Raw genomic sequence first — 20,132 nt, 5'->3', positions numbered from 1 at the left:
AAATACAACAAATTTCATAACACATTCATTTTATGCCCATTGTTGCTGGACTGGATATATGTCGAGGCAGAACATTTATCAATGTGATTTATTGAAGACTGCTTCATTCTCAGTGAACCAGTTTCTGAACATTTTTTGAAGAGAATAATGAGAAGCATGGGCACACCTAAAGGGTGGCAGAGGGGCATTCAAGCCCTCTCTTTAGACACTGGTATGGTCAATTGTTTTTAATAAGATTTGAGCATAATATTAATATCATTCAAAACATTTCACCATAAGCCATTAATAAACAATTGTTATTAAAACCTCCTTTACTTCAAAATTTTATGGTTTTTATCTACATTGATTTTGTTTTTAAAATTAATGCAATGTATTTTAGATCACAAATTTCCACCTGTTGTGTGAAGAAAATGAAGATATGTACTCCCCCTCCCCTTAAAGTGGTTATAAGAAAATCTGAATTTTCCAACTGAAAATCTTTACAAATCTTGCTTCTATTACTTTGTAAACAGAAGAGAAATAAATAAAAAGTTTTTAAATTATAGCCTTTAAACACATAAATTTTTTTCAACACCCCCCCCCCCCCTTCCAAAAATAAACATATGGTCATGCATGATAAGAAGCAGAAACATTACTATGTTTGAATAGAGCTATTGGTTTATTCGGGCTCATTGGGGACTAACGAGAAGAGTTCTGTAGATTGACTGTTTAGCAAATCATAAATGAAAACAGTCTATGGATTATCAAATTTAACCACTGATATCATCAAAGGTCATGAAATCAACTACCTCGGTTAACTGATAATTCTGTTAAAAGAGGGCATTTCTCTTTCAGTTTTATTTGTGTTTCATTAATTCTTTTATTTATTTATTTATTTAGTGTGCTAAATGAAAATTTTAATACTAATTTCTTGTGTATATGAGCCTTACAGAGTCATATTTTTTTGGTCTCTTCATCATAATGTTAAATTTCACACATTAATAATGTCTCTTCAACATTTTTAAATCTCAGAGCAAATGATACGCAAATAAAATCAGTGAATTAATTGCCTAATTTAAGAAAATCAATATTATTCTGTTTAGTGAGAATACCACATTGCTCATGTTATGAAAGTTTTTCCCTTCACAAATGCATTCTGTAGATATTTTATGAATTCTCAATTTTCTAACAATTGCTCGCTTTGTTTTTAAGTAGTTCTACTTTGATAGTGGGGTACAGCTCAAAAAACATTGCTTTTAAACTCAGGAAAGAAACAACATTCCTTAGACTTAGCACCAAACCCTTTTTGATAATAGTTGATTAAACTATTGAATAGATATGTTTTGTAAACTTTATAGAAAATGAACTTCAATTTTTCTTGTTTTAAATATTCCAGCTATTAAACAAGAAACCACAAGACAGACTTGGATCCCCTTCTTGCCCTGCAGGGGATATTGAAAACCAGCCTTTCTTCAATTCAATAGATTGGAAAAAAATAGAAAGGAAAGAAGTAACGCCACCTGTAAAACCCAAAATTGTAAGTACTTTCCAGTGTTTTCTCCTTTATGAAATACAAACATAAACATTTTAATTTTTTGTCAGGGTTTAAGTATAACAGAACATAAAATGGGATATTTTTCACATTTTCTCAGCTGAGTTGTTATGCTAGTGTCTCTCTGTTTGTAGGTGTTCTCTCTTTCTCTCCTTCTATGGATAATATGGTCATTTCTCCATATACAGAAGTAGCAAATTGCAGGGTTAAAAATTTCAATACATAGAAGCGATCTGAATTTTATCATAACTACTCCTAATACATTGAACTAAAAGCTACTATTCTTTTATGAAACTCCATTTCTAACTTATATACCAAAAATAAAATATGACAGTTAGTAATTAAAAAATAATAAAAAGAAAAACTTATTGTTCATTGCTTTTAAATAAGAAATAATGAAGCCAGTGGTTACAATGATCATAAGTTACAATTATTTAAGAAAATAATAAACAACTAATGTTTAGCTAAACAACCAGTTTTAAAAAATGTGAGTAAAGAATTGTTTGGGAATTGAAGAATTCAGTCCCCTAGAAGCGCCTTTAGGAAATGTTTTTGCCAACTGAAGTCTAGGACATTTTTTTTCAAATGCCTCTTACATTCCCCTTTTTGATGACTTGAAAATGTTTACAGATCATTACTACATCATTAGAAAAAAAGGGACAGCTGAAAGTTAGTTTCACAGGATAGATTACAACCGAAATTCGCAAACGACTTAAAGAAATTCGTGAATTTTCGAGTGAAGCAACCACTTGTTTGTCCATCTCTTAACTGCAGCTGACTTGTGGGGCTCATAGTCGCTCTCACTGAGCCCTCCTTTTTCTGCAGACCTTCATTTTCATGAAGCAAACTGCTTGCAGTGAAATAAAATAATTCAATACACCTTGAAAAAAATTTAATAAATAGATTTTTTGATGTATAGAAGTTTTTTCGATGTAATGAATAGAGATGTCTTAAAAGATAGATATGTAGAAAATTTTGGCATGGAAGTTCCATCTTAAGAAATTCAACTGTATGTTTCAAGGCCGAATGAAAGAGGGAGGTTTGAGTTCAAACCCCTCTGAAATTTTTCAAAACTATGCCAATACATGGGACACATATTAAAAACTTTGAAAATTCATTTGTAGAAAAATTTGTTGTTTAATTTTATTTTTCTTTAACTGTAGGAAGTCCAAAAATGCTACTTTTAACAAAGTTCAAGAATGTTTTTAATCCAATAAATTTTTTTAACTAATACAAATAAGCAAAATGTTTTAAAAGTTGTCAAATTGAGTTTTCCAACTTAAAGAAAGCAGATTTGGTTTTATCTGCATGAGAAAAAACTCTGAACACATCTTAACAGAAGTTGAACTGATGCTAACATACAACTTTTGGAAAAGAAATTTCTCTTTAACGAGAAGAGATAATACTATAGTTTTTGTTTTTTATAGTATGTGTTGTTACAACTGACAAATGTGGCTTTATAACCAGGGCTTTTTCTTTCTTTTCTCTTTGAATGATAACAATTGAAAATTTTTAAATTACCAAAAATCACAATTTGTAGCAGCATGTAACATGAAAGGGAATATGATACAAAATTTAGGAAGTAAGGGTCATATTCCACTGTAGTTTCTAACATGGAAAATTCCTTCTGTTGAGCAAATTGATCTGTGTGTAAGAAAGTCTTGAATTTGGAAAATAATGGTACAGTTTAGTTAGCGCCTAAGAGGCCACTCCACAAGTGTTATAAAAAAAAACCCTTTTTATATTGCTTTCATTTCATATTTTGATGCTTAAGGGGGGGGGGGGGTAACTCTAAAATTGTGATTTTATTATGTGCAACTCATCTTGTTGAGGTTGATATTCAGATAAAGTTGCATCAAAATGTTTTGTCTGACCTATGAGCTATATTTGTTTGAAATGCAAACCTAACATTTGGTCCAACAATTCTTTTTAACTGAAGAACCATTTATACAAATACAAAAGGGAAAACCAGCAACAGGCTTTGGGTCAGCTAAACTGGTCCTAGTCAATTTACAATCCCCAGTGAAGATCAATGGCCCTCTTAAAATTATCTACTACTGTGCTCATTACCACCTCTTCGGTTAAGCTGTTTCAAGGTTCCACTACCCTGCTAAAATAATAATTTTTCCTAATATCCATGTTAGCCTGAGATTTAAATAGCTTAAAACAATGACTTCTTGTCCTGTTTTCAGTGCTAAACTTCAGCCCCGTAACATCTTTCATTTTAATAAATTTAAACAACTGAATCATGTCCCCTTGGTCTCTTCTTTGCTCAAGACTGTACATTTTTAGCCTTCTAAGCCTGGAATCATAGTCTAAATGAGAAAGTCCATTCATAAGCCTTGTAGCCCGCCTTTGAACCCTTTCCAAAACATTAATATCTTTCTTAAGATAAGGAGACCAAAATTGAACAGCATACTCCAAATGAGATCTTACGAAACATCTATATAAGGGCAGAAGAACTTCTTTAGATTTGTTTGAAATAGATCTATTGATAAAACCAAGCATCTTATTGGCTTTGTTACTAGCTATGCTGCACGGTGTGTTGGATAAACTTTAAATCCTGGCTTATTAAGACGCCCAGATCAGTAACTTTGTCTGCCTGACTAATGACTGAACCTTGCAAATAATAACTTGTACACTTATTTCCATGCCCTAAATGTAGCACTTGACATTTCCCAACATTAACAGCCATACCCCATTTATCAGCCCACTCCGTAATATGACCTAGATCCTCTTGCAGCTGATTTGCTTGTTCTTCATTTTCTACACTCCCCATTAAACTTTAACATCATCAGCAAAACAATTCGTGTTCCCAAAAATATTTTTATGAATATAGTTCATGAAAAATTTGCTGCAACTCCAGACCCTTTACTTCATAACTACAAGCTATGTAAATGTAATCCGCGATATTTAAATGCTAATAATTTCATATATGTTTTCTTTAGTGATTTTGGGTCAATATGCTTTTGAGAAAGTAATATGTAATGGACTTTAAATGAATGAAGATTTGGTAATTCTATTTTTTTGCATTTAGTATAATAACACAGAAAACAATCCGTTTGATAAGAAATTCACTGGTCTCTTGATCTTTTAGTTAAAAAAAAATGTAGTATATTAATAGAATATTATCTTCAAAAAATCTAAAAGCATGTATTTTCAGGAGCTGGGATGAGATTTTAAGATGTCCTTTTGAGACATGCTTCTGAAACAAGCCTTTTTGTGACTTATGCAAAATCATGTCATTTAGATTTTTCAAAATTATTTTCATGAGGTCTGGAAATATTTTCCAGTTTTTATTCTATTTTGTGTACTATCAGAAAAATACAGTAGCTTTCTGGTACTATGCTTAGGTATAGTAGCTGAAACGTTTGAAGAAACCTTTCTTAAGACGCAAAATAACAAAGAACAGAAAGCACTTTGTTGAACCATGAGAGTTGTAGATTAATAAAGCAACACCTCCATCTAAAATAATAATTAGAAAAACTTTCAAAACAATGTATAAGTAACTGACAGAACTTTTGCTTCATTATTACCATCAAGAGAAAAAGAAATGATTTTAAACTGTACAAAGTATAAAACCTTCCATTATGCCATATTTAACTTCATCTTAAATGTATTACCAAATAATTTATAACTTTGTAGTAACTAAGTAAATCTTCATTTTTTTTAAAAATGTTGTTATGCAGCTACTGTTGTTGATTTATCCTACAGATATGTACAAGTACATTGTAAAATACTCTGCATTAAAAAATATAATGTGCGTTAAAAAATCTTTTCCCCCTTTACTAAAATTTGGATCCATAAAACCTGTACATGACAAATAAACCAAATTAAATTTAAGGCTGCCACACTAACAATTCCACAAGATAGTAATGCATCAGTAGTGCCCAACCTATGGCTCATGGGCCTTATGCGGCCTGCGAAGCTGGACGCATCAAGTAATGATAACAGCAATTCTTGATTTGTAATTTCTACTTTTCCATGTTTTCTCATGTTATTAAGAAACATTTCAAAATTTTATGTGTGTTCTGGCCCTGGAGAATCGTTTTAATATGTAGTGCAGCCCTCAAGTAAAAAAGGTTGGGCACCAACGTAATACAGGATACCCTTTGTGATGGCTGCATTATTTTATGAATTGATACTAATTATTATCAACCATTAATGTCTATAATACATGCTGCCACTGGTTGATGAGCACAGAATTTTGATTCAGGACGATAGTGATATTGCTAATGTTCTTAATACTTTTTTTCGGGTGTTTTTAACGATAACTTTATCTCAACAGTTGACACCAGCAAGGCACAAGCTATAGTACAGCTTGAGGACTTTGTATTTTCCAGGGATGATGTTTTACTTCATTTGAAAAAAATTAAAGAGACTAAGGCCAGATAATACTTATCCAAAAATTTTAGTTGTATGTGCAGAAGAATTAGGAGATGTAATTGTAAATATTTTCAATGCTTCTTATAACTCGGGGACAGTGCCAGAGAATTGGAAGCTGGCTAACATTACACCACTCTTCAAGAAAGGGTCTAAAGAGAGTGCGGGAAATTATAGACCTATGGTTTGCAAAATTTTTGAAAAATTGATAAAAATTAAGGTAGTAAATTTTTTAGAGACTAATTATCTATTGACTTGTTTTCAGAATGGTTTTAGGAAACATAAATCTTGTGCAAGTAATTTATTACATTTCTATGACAAAGTTGCCATGATTTTAGACAATGAGAAGCCTGTAGATGTTGTTTACATTGATTTTCAAAAAGCTTTTAATATGGTACCGCATGTTGCTCTACTTAGCAAATTAGCTGATATAGGAATAGGAGGGAAAACTTTCATTTGCGTAAAAAACTGGCTGACCGGAAGGAAGAAAGGGTAGTTGTAAGGGGAAATTATTCTAAATGGAGTGAGGTTTTAATAGGGGTTCCTCAGGGATCAGTCTTAGGGCCTGTTTTGTTCATTGTTTTTATGAACGATATTCATAAAAATATTTCTGAAAACATGTTGTTCTGGAATTGTTTTGCTGATGATGTCAAAGTTATGGAGATCTATCTTTATGTTATTAGATAATGAAGAACAAGCAAATCAGCTGCAAGATTATCTAGATCATATTACGGAGTGGGCTGATAAATGGGGTATGGCTGTTAATGTTGGGAAATGTCAAGTGCTACATTTAGGGCATGAAAATAAGTGTACAAGTTATTATTTGTAAAATTCAGTCATTAGTCAGACAGAAAAAGTTACTGATCTGGGTGTCTTAATAAGTCAGGATTTAAAGTTTAGTCAATAGTGCAGCATAGCTAGTAACAAAGCCAATAAGATGCTTGGGTCTATTAATAGATCTAGTTCAAACAAATCTAAAGTTCTTCTGCCCTTATATAGAAGTTTGGTAAGACCTCATTTGGAGTATGCTGTTCAGTTTTGGTCTCCTTATCTTAAGAAAGATATTAATGCATTGGAAAGGGTTCAAAGGCGGGCTACAAGGCTAATAAATAGACTTTCTCATTTAGACTACGATTCCAGGCTTAGAATACTAAAAATGTAGTCTTGAGCAAAGAGACCGAGGGGACATGATTCAGTTGTTTGAATTTATTAAAATGAAAGATGTTACGGGCTAAAGTTTAGCACTGAAAACAGGACAAGGGGTCATTTTTTTAAGCTATTTAAATCTCAGGCTAACATGGATATTAAGAAAAATTATTATTTTAGCAGGGTGGTAGAACCTTGGAACAGCTTACCGGAAGAGGTGGTAATGAGCAAGGGTGTAGGTAGTTTTAAGAGGGCCATTGATCTTCACTGGGGATTGTAAATTGACTAGGACCAGCCTAGCTGGGCCCAGAGCCTGTTGCTGGTTGTCACATTTGTATTTGTATGCTGTCAAAGTACTATCAGTAGTCTGCCATGTTTGATTAGTGAAAGTTTATTTAGAGGTGAAAACTGACTTTCGTTTATTCAGAGTATTAGTCTTCAGTTTTTATTAGACAATCCTGTTGCTTGCTTGAACATTTTCTGTATAATGTCTTACTAAACTTTGTTCATGTGACACCTTCGCAGTATGATTTTTACTTATATCAAAACTGTATTTTCAAGAATTGACTATGTGTGTGTGTGGTTTGTAGATTATTAAATATCATTCTTACTTCACAGTTTGACTATTAAAACAAATTATATTTTTCTCAAAATATTTTTCACTAACTTAGAGAAATATTTTGGGTTCCAGGACATCTGCCGCACTTGCCCTTGCAAGTAATCTGGCACTGTATCTTTCTGTATGGTACAATCCATGTCAATTCTGCAAGGGCTGTAACATATTGGTCTCAGATTTTTTTAAATTTCACATACTATGTTAAAATTCATAAAAAATTAAGAAATACGTTTTTTTTTGCCCCAAAAAATTCCTAGGCCAAGATACAGGCCGCCAAGGATGGCGGTCCTGTCATGATCTCTCACTTGGGATTTTCGTCAAAATCTTTAAAGGACATTATCTCAGAAACGGTAGAACCTATTTTCGTACGGTTTGTTTTATTTAAAAGGATATTTTATCTTGTTTAAAAAAAATGCAACATTTTGAAATATGAGCTTCATTTTTTTTCCCAGTCTTTTGAAAAAAAAATAAGGTTAAAATAATGTTTTTGATTTTTCTCAAATATGTCAACTTAAAAAAATTTTTTTTTTTGCGGTTTATAAGTACCACTGAGCACTACATTCCCTGAAAAGGAACGCTTCCACTTTTTCGTTTTACAGATTTTAGAGGCATTTGAGGGTTTTTAAGGAACTCTTTACGTAATTGCACACCTGTAAATTTAAAAAAAAAATTCGCAACAAGTGGCCAGAAAACACTTTTCATTAAGTTTTACAGCGAAATTTTCATTTTGAGTTTCCATTTTATTCAGGATATGAAATTTAGTGAGAATATTTAGCTTAACGACTCTTTCGGCGCTACGCTGAAAGGTTGCGTGGGGAAATACTGCGAATCGGCTGGAGGCTGTGTTCTAGTTTTCATGAAAAATAAAACTCCTGGATAAAGTAGAGACTAAAAAAGAAAATTTCGCTGTATAAACTAATTAAAAGTGTTTTCTCGCCACTTGTTTTTGAATTCTTTTTTGGAATTTTCAGGTCTGCAATTATGTAATGAGAGAGATTATGTTAATTATGTAAAAACCCTCATTTTTTCAAATGCCTCTAAAATCTGTTAAACGAAAAAGTGGAAGCTCTCCTTTTCAGGAAAACGTATTGCTCAGTGGTACTAATAAATTGTAAAAAAAATGAAAAGTTTTGAAATTGACGTATTTCATAAAATCAAAAAAATTTTTAACTTTTTTTTCAAAAGACTGAAAAAAAAAAAAAAAACCTAAAGCACATATTTTAAAGTGTTGCATATTTTTTCAAACAAGAAAAAATATCATTTTAAATAAAGCAAACCGCAACAAAATATATTGTACCGTTCCTGAGATAATGTACTTGAAACATTTTGACGAAAATCTCAAGTGAGAAATCGTGGCAGGACCGCCATCTTTGTCAGCCTGTATCTCGGCCCAGAAATTTTTTTGGGCGAAAAAAAAATGTATTTCTTAATTTTTTATGAATTTTAACAAATGTCAAATTTGAAAAAAATCCGAGACCATCATGTTACAGCCCTTGCTGAATTGACATGGATTCTACCATACATGGAAAAAAAAATGAACTCTCAGCACTTTCTTTCAAACAATATCAAAAGGAAAGGGTTATTCCATTGCAAACCAACCTTTTACTTCGTTACTTTTTCATCTGTAAGAAACTAAATTACAAATGGCTCTTTACTTTTTAAATATCTTTAATGGTTTCGAACTTTTTAGGTATTTCAACACCTGCGTAACAATTAACAAGATTTTTTAGACTACAGTCGGACCTAGATATAAGGTCACCCCTCAGAACTTCACGAAGCTGACCTTATAAGAGGGTTGACCTTATAACCAATTCATATATATTCATTGATAAATAAACATTTAATTCATTAATCACTTCAAAATTTTATAAGTTCAAAATTGTCCGTTAATTAGGTTATTATAGTTACATTGATTTGAACCAATTTAAATTTTTGTAATCAATAAGAAATTTTGAAATTTTTTTTTTTTTTGAAACTTTCATTTAGAGTAAAGCTGCATTCAAATATCCCCAAACAAACAACTGATGTGCAAATTACCTTACTTAAAACTGTCATTAATACAGGACTAATGTGTTTTTCTTTAATTTAAACAAAATGGTTTCTATTTATTTTCTGAAAATTTCTTCAGCTTCTCATGACTGGTAAAAGAGCGCAATATGTACACGCTGAGTGCCCGCATTACTGCTTCATATTTTAGTATAAATGTCGTAATGCTCACTTGCTACTACATTCTGTGCACTACCTGCTACGTTATTAGGAAGAACGTTTTTTCACTTTTTAAGGATTGTATATCGCGGTGAATTCTTGGAAGTGAATCTGTTAGGCACTGAAATCATTCAAAGAAATCTGACAAAAGTGACCTTGCAACGCCTCTTGTAGAAGTTGGTTTGCAGCGCCAGCAGAGTACATCTCAACTTGACTCGCCAGTGTTGACATTTTAAAAAGCCTGCACGCGGCAGTCGGCAGCTAGTCATTTTCCTCTTACTTGTCATGCTGTAGTTTTACCTTTGAATGTCTTTTACTTGTTTTTAGTTCTTTACAATGCTCGTACTTGATTAGTGTTTTTAAGATATTACATTGGTTCTTGTTAAACGAATGCTATGTGCACTTTTTCGCTCTCTTGCGAAGCACCTGGGAATTCATAAGTCTAGAACGACCAGCTACCACCCTCAATCAAACGGCCTGATAGAGGAGTTGCATCGTCCCCTCAAAGCTGCTATCAAGTGTTACGCCACTGAGCGGTGGACTGAAGTTATCCCTGTGATTCTCCTTGGCTTTCGTGCTGCCTTCAAGGAGGACCTAGCCTGCACACCTGCCGAATTGGTTTTTGGGTCTACACTTCGTCTGCCCGGTGAATTTTTGGATCGTTCTCGGCAACCACTTGAACCAAGCGATTTTGTCAATAAGTTACGAACACACATACAAGCTCTCTGTCCCATTGCTCCAAAGAGACATGGCGAAAGAAAGACTTTCGTGCATCAAGATTTGAAGAACTGCATCCATGTTTTTCTTCGTCGCGATATGGTATGCCGTCCACTTCAAGCCCCTTATGATGGTCCTTTCTTTGTTGAGCAGAGATTAGACAGAGTTTTTCACCTGCGTATTAATGGAAAGTCAACACCTGTGTCAGTGGATCGTGTTAAACCTGCTTACATGATAACCCATGAACAGCCAGAGGCACCGTCACCCACACCAAGGTCTGTACAACCACTCCCTGTTTGCGGAGCCTGAGCAGATGACACATTCAGGTCGTGTGGTGCGTTTACCAGCTAGATTTCGTTGACACTGGAGGGGGAGTATGCAGCGCCTCTTGTAGAAGTTGGTTTGCAGTGCCAGCAGAGTACAACTCAACTTGACTCGCCAGTGTTGACGTTTTAAAAAGCCTGCACGCGGTAGTCGGCAGCTAGTCATTTTCCTCTTATCATGCTGTAGTTTTACCTTTGAATATCTTTTACTTGTTTTTAGTTCTTTACAATGCTCATACTTGTTTAGTGTTTTTAAGATATTAAATTGATTCTTGTTAAACGAATGCTATGTGTTCCTTTTTCCGACTCTGCAACCTTATAAGCGATTAATGTATTATGACCTGACCATATATCCTAAAATACATGACATAGAATTCCTATTTAGTGAGCCGGGACTTAAGAAAAGTGACCTTATATGCGGGTTGACCTTATAAGCGGGTCAGAGCCGGCCTTAAGCCAATTAGAGAAAAAGAGCCCTGCCAATGGTGAAGGGAACTGCCTCCTCGCTTCTCATTTTCTCAAAGTTGCACAATAATGATAGATACAAAAAAATGTTTTTTTTATGGGTGGATTGATTCCACGAAAATAAAATTCTAACTAAATGGACTTTTCTAGTGCTATTTCACGATAATCGAACTTCGAACTGGAAGAAGAAAATCTACGGTGGTCATCCGTCCTGGTTTTGTCCATATTCCACATTTTTTTGAATTAATTTAATCAGTCATGTTAAAATCCCACAATGTCGTGTAATTTTACAAAAAAAAAAAAAAAAGAGCAAGAAATCAGCAGGAGGGGCTTCGTTTCCTAACCCCCACACTTCTTTTCACCCCCCCCCCTTTTCTCGTGTACCAAACGCATGTGATTGAGCATAAATATTCTCAGGGCTTTTTTTCTTACGTTCTTAAAATTTAAACTTATTTTTTTTGGTCATTCATTCATTTATTTCTTTAATAATAATAATAATAATAAAAAAATCAAATGTGATGTAGAAATTTGAAGGACGACGGAAAATTGCGACAGTTTCGAATCCTTGAACGAATCAGAAAAATCGGTCGGCACTTCTCGAATTTGTATCACCGTTCTGTAAAGGGCCCCGCCAGATCTCTCCAATCGGGCCCCATATCTGCTAAGGCCGGCTCTGAAGCGGGTGACCCTATATCGAGGTCTGACTGTATATATGTATGCAGAAATAAATATTTTAGTGTTCTGACTTTTTCAAGAGATTATTTTTGGGTTGTCATTATATTGCTTTCTATTTCACTTGTCTTTTGAATTAAAAAACATTATTTATATTACAGAAAACAGCTTACGATTGCGGAAACTTTGACCCAAGTTTTACCCGAATGGATGCTACGCTAACTCCAGTCTCCCCAAACACTCTGGGTAAAATTGAGCAAAACTTGTTCTTAGGCTTTACTTACACAAACCCTAATATTACTGGTAATTGAAAGTGTAAGAGTTTGGTCTAAGATGAATCATAAGTTTTGTATATCATCAAATACTGCAATCAAATGTAAAACGCATTATTTGTTTAATTTTATGATAATATATGTATGAAATTCTAATGTGTCCAAACAAATAAAATTATTTCTTTTTATTTTGTTGTCATCTATTTTGTATTTTATTGATTTATAGTCTTCAGACTGAAACTAAAAATCTGCACATGTGGTAGCATGAAAAAAATCAGCTCTGAATTGGCAAAATATTTGAATATATTTTTTCACTTACCAGCTGTTGATTACATATTGTATTTACCTTATAGTCCAATAATTTTCATTTTTTTTGTTCTCTTTTACTGCGGAGTTAGGCCAATATTATCGGCAAAATGGGGGAACCAAGTAAATAAAAAATTAAAAAGTCAAAATATGCATATGTACAACCTTCGACAATAAAGTTCAGTGAATGGTCTTGCTCACTAACGATGAAATATTAACGAAAGTTACCTTACTGTTCTTCGAGAAAGTGACAATGCACCGCTATGATCTGCTTTAGATGTTCTGGAAACTGCACGAAGTAATAATTTGGGATGGAGTTCAACAGACTTCACATTTCCTTCGATGTCAAGAACATCGTCAAATCTTTTTCTTTTCAAAGCGAGTTTGAGTCGTTGAAAGAAGAAAAATTCTGGGGGACTGAGATCTGGTGAGTTTGGTTATTATTCACTTCGCACTACCCCCTTTTTTAACCCGGATAGTTATTATTCACTTCGCACTACCCCCTTTTTTAACCCGGAACTGTTAAATTGATCTTTTGTTCATTCTTTTTCCAGTTCTCGGTTAATAACCAACGCACTAAACAAGCACTTTGAGAAACACGTCTTACACGGAATATAAACGACGCGCAAGTGAAAAATGATGAGGACAGATGGTCCACTTCTGTCACGCAGATGCAGTGTTTTGTTTCGCTAGAATAGCCAATTTGGCCGTTCTGACTTCATTCACTAAACTTTATTTTCAGGAGTAGTATAACGTATTCATGTTATACGTTAGGTCATAAATGAAGTTCATTTTATTACATTTGTTTTAGATCTAGAAGAAGCAAATATGCAATAAAGTTTGATAACTAACTGTTATTTCTGTTTAAGTTTGTTTTAATTGTTGGAAATATATGTAGGAAAAAATTGGAAGCGGACAAGCTTCAATACATTTAAAGACGAGTTTATATGTCACTAATTCTATGTATTTTTCCCATAGGGGAGAGGAGGGAGGAGTGGGACAGCTAAAATTAAGGCACTTTATTTTAAATCACTTTATTTTATTGTCAGTTTGACCACTAGAGGACCTGTTTATAGCTTCTTTTTGTTTCATACTTGCAGTTTATCCAGCAGGAAGTTTCAGTTAATAGTTGGGAAAAGTTAAATTTCTCACCTCCAAAGTAATTTTCTAATCTATTTTTAGTTTTATTTCTTTATTTATGTAATTTGTAAAATTAACATAATATATTATCATTGTAATCTTAAGGATATAATGTGTGCTTATCTGCAATTTAATTAAGCCTAAAACCAGCATGGTTTATGTGACAAGTTATTTTTTAGAAGCATTGTGTAGAGGGAGGAATGGGACATACGCCATAAATATGTCCCTTGTGTAAAGGGGCTGTTCAAATATTACATAAGCATGTTTTTATCAATTTTTGACCTCTCTTCCCCCTTGTGAGCAGAAATCTTTTCAAAAGCACTGGGCCATATAACTCACCAAACCAACAGTTCAAAAGATAATCCAATTTTGTTAACACTGGACAACCATGACAGCCATGTTACAGTTGAAATAATCAACAAGGCAAGAGGCAATGGTGCTTTTATGTTAACGTTTCCGCCTCATTGCAGTCATAGGCTTCAATCACTAGATATATCGGTATGTTCCTCATTTAAAAGCAGGTATAATGCAGCTTGCAATGATTGGATGATCCGAGAAAAACTATTAACATCTACCACACAGCAAAGCTTGTTGGGATTTCCTACCATGCATCATTCACACCAAAAAATGTTACTTCCGGGTTTAAAAAACCTGGAATAGATCCATTTAACAGCAAGCCGTTTGGAGATGAAGAGTTTTTGACATCGTATGTTACAGACCATCCCTTGCCAGTAAATAATGATAATAACAGTAGTTGTCTTCCTTCACCATCTAACCCACCTGACAATCCTGTTAATATCGTTGTTAGCATGCCATCCTCATCTCATATTTTGTTGCTTAGTCCTTCAGATATACGGCCATTTCCCAAAGCAGAACCCAGGAATCCTCTGAAGAAAAATAAAGGAAAGAAGAAAGGACGAACAAAGATATTGACAGATACCTCAGAGAAGATAGAAATTAAAGAAGCAGAAGCTGCCAGACTAGAAAAAAAAAAAGCATCAACAAAAACCTGTATGCAAAAAAACTAAAAATTAAAAAAAAAACATTTGAGTTTAAAGATGAATCCAGTGATAGTGAAGGGTCAATTTCTTTACACGACACTTCAGATGAAGAAATATTTTATCCTCATATGCATGATGACATGGAAATAGCACAAGGGATTGACTGGATGGAGGACAAACCAAACATAGCAGAAAATGAATTTGTGCTTGTCAAATTCCTTACCAAACTGTCAATTGTTTACTATGTTGCAAGGGTGGAGAGCATTTATGATACTGAAAGCTACAATGCAAAAATTTATGAGAAAGGACATGAAAGGAAATTTTAATTTCCCTCAACAGGATGACTGTAGCATTATAGATAAAACAGATATTATCATGAAATTACCGCCACAACAATTGGTTGGTGAGTCTAGTAGAGCACAGTCTTGTTTTTCTTTTAATGTGGACCTTTCTAATTATGACATTCGCTAATTTTTCTGTAATTTTCAAATGTGTCCCATTCCTCCCACCTAGGAGGGAGGAATGGGACAAAATTCTTGAAATTTGTAATTAGTCAAGTGTGAAAATAATAAAATGTTTAAACATTGTGTATGTTTTTAAAATGTAGTTATAATATGCAAGTTTATTGTGTGAGGTTTTGCATTTATGAATAAGTAGAGGATTATGAATAAGAAACATTTATGTGAAAAGTGTCCCAATCCTCCCTCCTCTCCCCTACTGTTAAAAAATTTACTCAAAGCTGAGAAACTGAATACATTAATTTTTTTATACACTCTGTCGCAAAAAAATGTCTGCACCCAGAAGAAAATCTGCTACACTCACGAAACTTGGCTGGCATGTAGTGTATAAGGAGATAAGAAGATGATTAAAAATTCAGAATAAAAGATAATTTTATTAAGCAGTTACAGCATGCAAAAGGTTACAAATTAGTAATTAGTAAAGCCACCTCTGGCAGCTATACAAGCCGAAACACGACATTGCATCGAATCAATTTGGTCACTAATGACCCCCTGCGGAAGATCATGTTATAATCTTTGCAACTGCGTCGTTAATTCCCCTGTATCTCGGAATGGCTGCAGTTGCCTTCCCAGCGCGTACCGTACATGGTCTATTGGCGAAAGATCTGGTGACCTGGCAGGCCATGGGAGTACGTCATATCCCTGAAGACAATGTTGAGAGAGTCGCGCAGTATGCGGACGTGCATTGTCCTGCTGATAAGTGGCACCTGGGCGACTTGATAGCTTGGGAAGAACAATCGGGGTTAAAATACTGTCCACGTTTCTGCGAGCTGTCAAAGTGCCTTAGAGAACAACTAGAGGTGATCGTGTGTCCCAAGAAATGGCTCCTCATACTGTCACACCTTATGAAATGGCTGTATGCCGCTCGACAACAAATGCCGGATCGGAGCGCTGGCCGGTGCGCCTCCAAGCATCAGCACTGAGACTGAATCGGGATTCATCGCTGAAGATCACACGCCTCCAGTCTATTACACTCCATGCTGTCCGAGGTCGGCAAAAATCCAGCAGACACTGCCTGTGATGTGGAGTCAGTGGCAAGCGTCTTAATGGACGTCGGCTCCTAAAGCCAACTTCGGCCAGTCGTCTCCTAATGGTTTCCCTTGATATCACCTGATGCCTGGAAGGAGGTAAGTGGCGTTGAATCGATGCTAGCGATGTTGTCGGTACCGACGCGCGCACTCTTCTGATTGCGCAATCCTTGCGTTCATTTGTGTTTCTAGGACACCCTGACCCTCCGCAACGGTAGGCTCTCCCTTCCGTGATCCACTGTTGCCAAAACCGAGCAACTATCATATCACTCCGCCCGAGGTGGCGGCCAAAACTCCTGTTTGACTAAACTGCTTATTTGAAGCCTATTATACGGCCCCTGTCAAACTCCGTCAGCTGTTCGTACTGACGCCGGTTACGATTTAGAAGCACCTTAAGTCACAATACAGTCTACCGAAGTCAACAGATTCGATTGAATAGCCCTACGGCAAAAGTACTCATGCTTTTAAACTCTCCCACCTGTGCAACTCACATGCTTATTGCGCGCCTAGCCTTGTTTCATTGGCGCTGAAATTTTAATCATTTGTATATCAGCTACGAAACTGCATTTGTACCGAGTTTCATGAGTGTGGCTCTAATTCTTCTCGGTGCATATATTTTTTTGCGACAGAGTGTATAATGAGTAAAAACGTGCGCGACGCTCTTACCAACTGAGATAATTAGCCTCCATCCTGGGATGATCTCAATGTGACATAAAGTAGCAAAATATGTTCAATCTATACCTCGTCTTTGTCAAAATATTTTTTAAATGATATACTTTGATTTATTAGGTTACTCTTTTGTTTTCTGATTTGAACAGCAACGTAACTGTAGTTCAGATTGAGGACATTAGGGCTAGGCCCATATCAGAATTTTGATACCGCTATATATCGCTCTCTAGATATCGATATATTTAGGTCCATCAACTCAATATTTTACGAGTGGGGGGGAGGGAGGGGAGAGGGCTGCAAAATTTATAAATGCAATTCATATTACCTAAGCAAAGTATCTGCAACAGGGAAAAGCCATCGGACAACTTGATAAGTAAGTATTCCAGCAGTTTACTCAAATAAAATAGCTTTACAAAGGTACTCATGGGGGAGGGGGGGGGCATGAGGTAGACTATAGCATTGAAATTTCGGAAATGAAAGATAGATGAAATAGCCCACTGTGTGGGTTAACCCATTAACCTAGTATTGAAACCACTTACGGTTTGATAACATTTACTTGTTTTACTCATGTTTTTATTTATTTATTTATTTTTTGAGACGTCATGGCATGAAATGGAGTCAAACATACATTTGGAATGCTTGATATTCGTTATTTAAAAAGAAAGTCTGCTTTTGATGATCCAACATCTCTTCCCCTCCACATTTTTTACGTGCTTAGCTTTTATTAGGGCCCGGATCTGCGTACCGGCAATGTGGAGAGGCTCACGTCCTTAAAGGACCCAACAGCCCAAAAAATTGGAAAAAAAAAAAAAAAGCACTGAGACTTAATAACGTTGCAAATATACACTGCTGGCCTCTGGGGAGGGGGCCCTACAGATTTTGTTGCAGGGGGCCCCTATATTTATAGATTCGGGCTTGCTTTCATTCAAAAGATAGTGCGTAAAAATACGCTTGTCTACATTTTTGAGATGTGTATTTTCGATTTTCAATGCGTGAAATACACTTACAGCAGTGTTGACAATATTTTTCACTACACTAATACATAACTGAATTACAAAAATAAGTAACCATAATTGCGAGTACACTTTTATTTATAACTTATATATACTAATTAAGAAAGCATATTATTAAATGAGACATTTAAATGTACTAAAACATTTTTTCCACCCATTGTTTGAAGGGATAAAAAGTTATTGCTTGATTCAAAAAGTAAATATATTAGTCTTAAACAACATATTTGGTTTGTCGGCAAGATTTAGCTCGAGAAAGGAAAAAATAGCTGTAAATCCGCTTTTCTATATATCCAATTACATCAAAATTAAATGAATAAATAATAACGTGAATGGATAAGATTAATGTTATTTTAAAAGTGACATTTAAAACGACTAAATCACTCGTCCAAACATTGTTTGAAAGGATAAAAAGTCTTTGTTTAATTCAATAAGTGAATATATCACTCGATACCGGATATTCCCAAACTTTTTCATCCCGTGGGACCATTGACATTTGGCTATTTTTTCCTATTTTAGTAGCCCTCTTCTTAGGTAGTGCCTATATGAAAACGTAGTTTTCAGAGTTGCGACAACGCGGTATCATTTTCCTATTGGTCGAAGACCGCCTGAGGCAAGGTTTCTTCTTCTCCCGTAGGATTAACATGGAGCGTATGACAGTGCTGTGGAAAAACCCAGAATCTGAAAAATTAAAGGTGAGTCCAGGATTTTAATGCTCATATTACTGTTCTACAATGTTCAAATTATACGTGTGTAGCTTTACTTGAGTGAGTCCATTCCTATTTCTTTAACTATCGCGTAATTATATCAAGAACATGTGTTCCAGTGTGCTAAAATTCCATCCTGACACTATATTTGGGTCTTTTATAGTTATTTTTTCTGTTAAATCGATGATTCCAATCACAACGTTATTGAAAAACAACACTTTAAGACAAGGAAAATGTTTAAATTGTGTAAATTAAATTTTTTTAACGATAGATCTCTGTATTCGGTTTGGCACGATCAATTTCGTGCTTGGCGACGAGTGGAAGTAAACAAAACATACACTTGTGATGTGAAAAGATCTTAACTTGTGATTTGTATTATAAATGCTTTATACTGCGGAAATTTTTATTTTAAATGAATGTGACTTGATATTAAAACCCATTTTAACTTATGTTTTAATGTTAAGGTTTTTATTTTTCCTGATCATTTCTTAGACAAAAATTAACTAATGTATCGTTTTTCATGTTCCTTCAAGCAATCTTCACTTTATGCAACGTAAGTATTTACAGTGTCAAATTTTTGTTTTTTGAAAGGAGATGCAGAGGAAATAAAATGCTTATAAATTATAGGACTTTCAGTGCTTGCTGGCAGTATCTTTTAATAACATTTTGATTTATAGAAACGTTTTGTTATGATATTCTGCTAAATGTTTATTAGTTAAAATTTGTTTAAAAAAATGTCAGTTCGATTATGAAATTAATGTGACCACATGAATTTGCCAAAGCGTTTGAGGTGGATATGAAGTACAACACTTGCTTGACACACAGTACAGTTTTTATAGATTTTTTAGGTTGAGCGAGCCAATTTAAAATGTATTATTTTATTAAAAATTTAATGAATTGTAGGTAGTTTTGGTTATTTTGGTAATTTACTCTTTTTTTATTCAACAAGCATGCCAGTCGCTGTGTTCCATCATAAACAGAAAACTGAGGTGTTCTAAGTTCGGTTCAAGTAGTGTGTTGGTACATTTTATTATGCTCTAATTAGGATTTACTAATTTTTAGGTGGCCTTGTTATTTCCTTTACCTGCTATTTCTTTATCACCTGAAGAATCAAGTGCATGCTATCACCCCACTTCAGGTTCGTAAAAATTTCTATTTTTATTGAGAAAATGATTTTTAAATCATTATGCCATGATTGATACATAGTTAAGCTTTAACAAGTTTTGAATTACCTTTGAGGTAAGGACTGTTATCATGGGTTTTTAACCGACTTCAAAAAGGAGGCGGTTATCAGTTCATACCGTATGTATGTTTTTTTTTTTTTTTTTTTTTTTTTTTTTTTGTCCACTCATAGCGTCTCACCTAGTGAACCGATTTTGATGATTCTTTTTTTAATGGATAGGGAATGGCTCAACTTAGGTCC

At 34.4% G+C, this 20,132-nt stretch overlaps 1 protein-coding gene across 1 annotated transcript in view; it reads left to right on the top strand.

Moving 5' to 3' along the window:
- Positions 1 to 12,518, top strand: part of LOC129231853 (putative protein kinase C delta type homolog) — a 176,576-nt gene extending 164,058 nt beyond the window's left edge. Inside the window, exons 14-15 of the mRNA XM_054866235.1 lie at positions 1,376 to 1,516; positions 12,220 to 12,518. Coding sequence (XP_054722210.1) covers positions 1,376 to 1,516; positions 12,220 to 12,369 — 291 coding nt within the window. The 3' untranslated portion in view covers positions 12,370 to 12,518. The remainder of the gene's footprint in view (positions 1 to 1,375; positions 1,517 to 12,219) is intronic.
- Positions 12,519 to 20,132: the final 7,614 nt, after the last annotated feature.

This window comes from Uloborus diversus, chromosome 10, assembly GCF_026930045.1.
Source record: "Uloborus diversus isolate 005 chromosome 10, Udiv.v.3.1, whole genome shotgun sequence".
NCBI lineage: Eukaryota > Metazoa > Arthropoda > Arachnida > Araneae > Uloboridae > Uloborus > Uloborus diversus.
The sequence above is the reverse complement of the archived record's forward strand: the minus strand, read 5'-3'. Positions and strand labels throughout refer to the sequence as shown.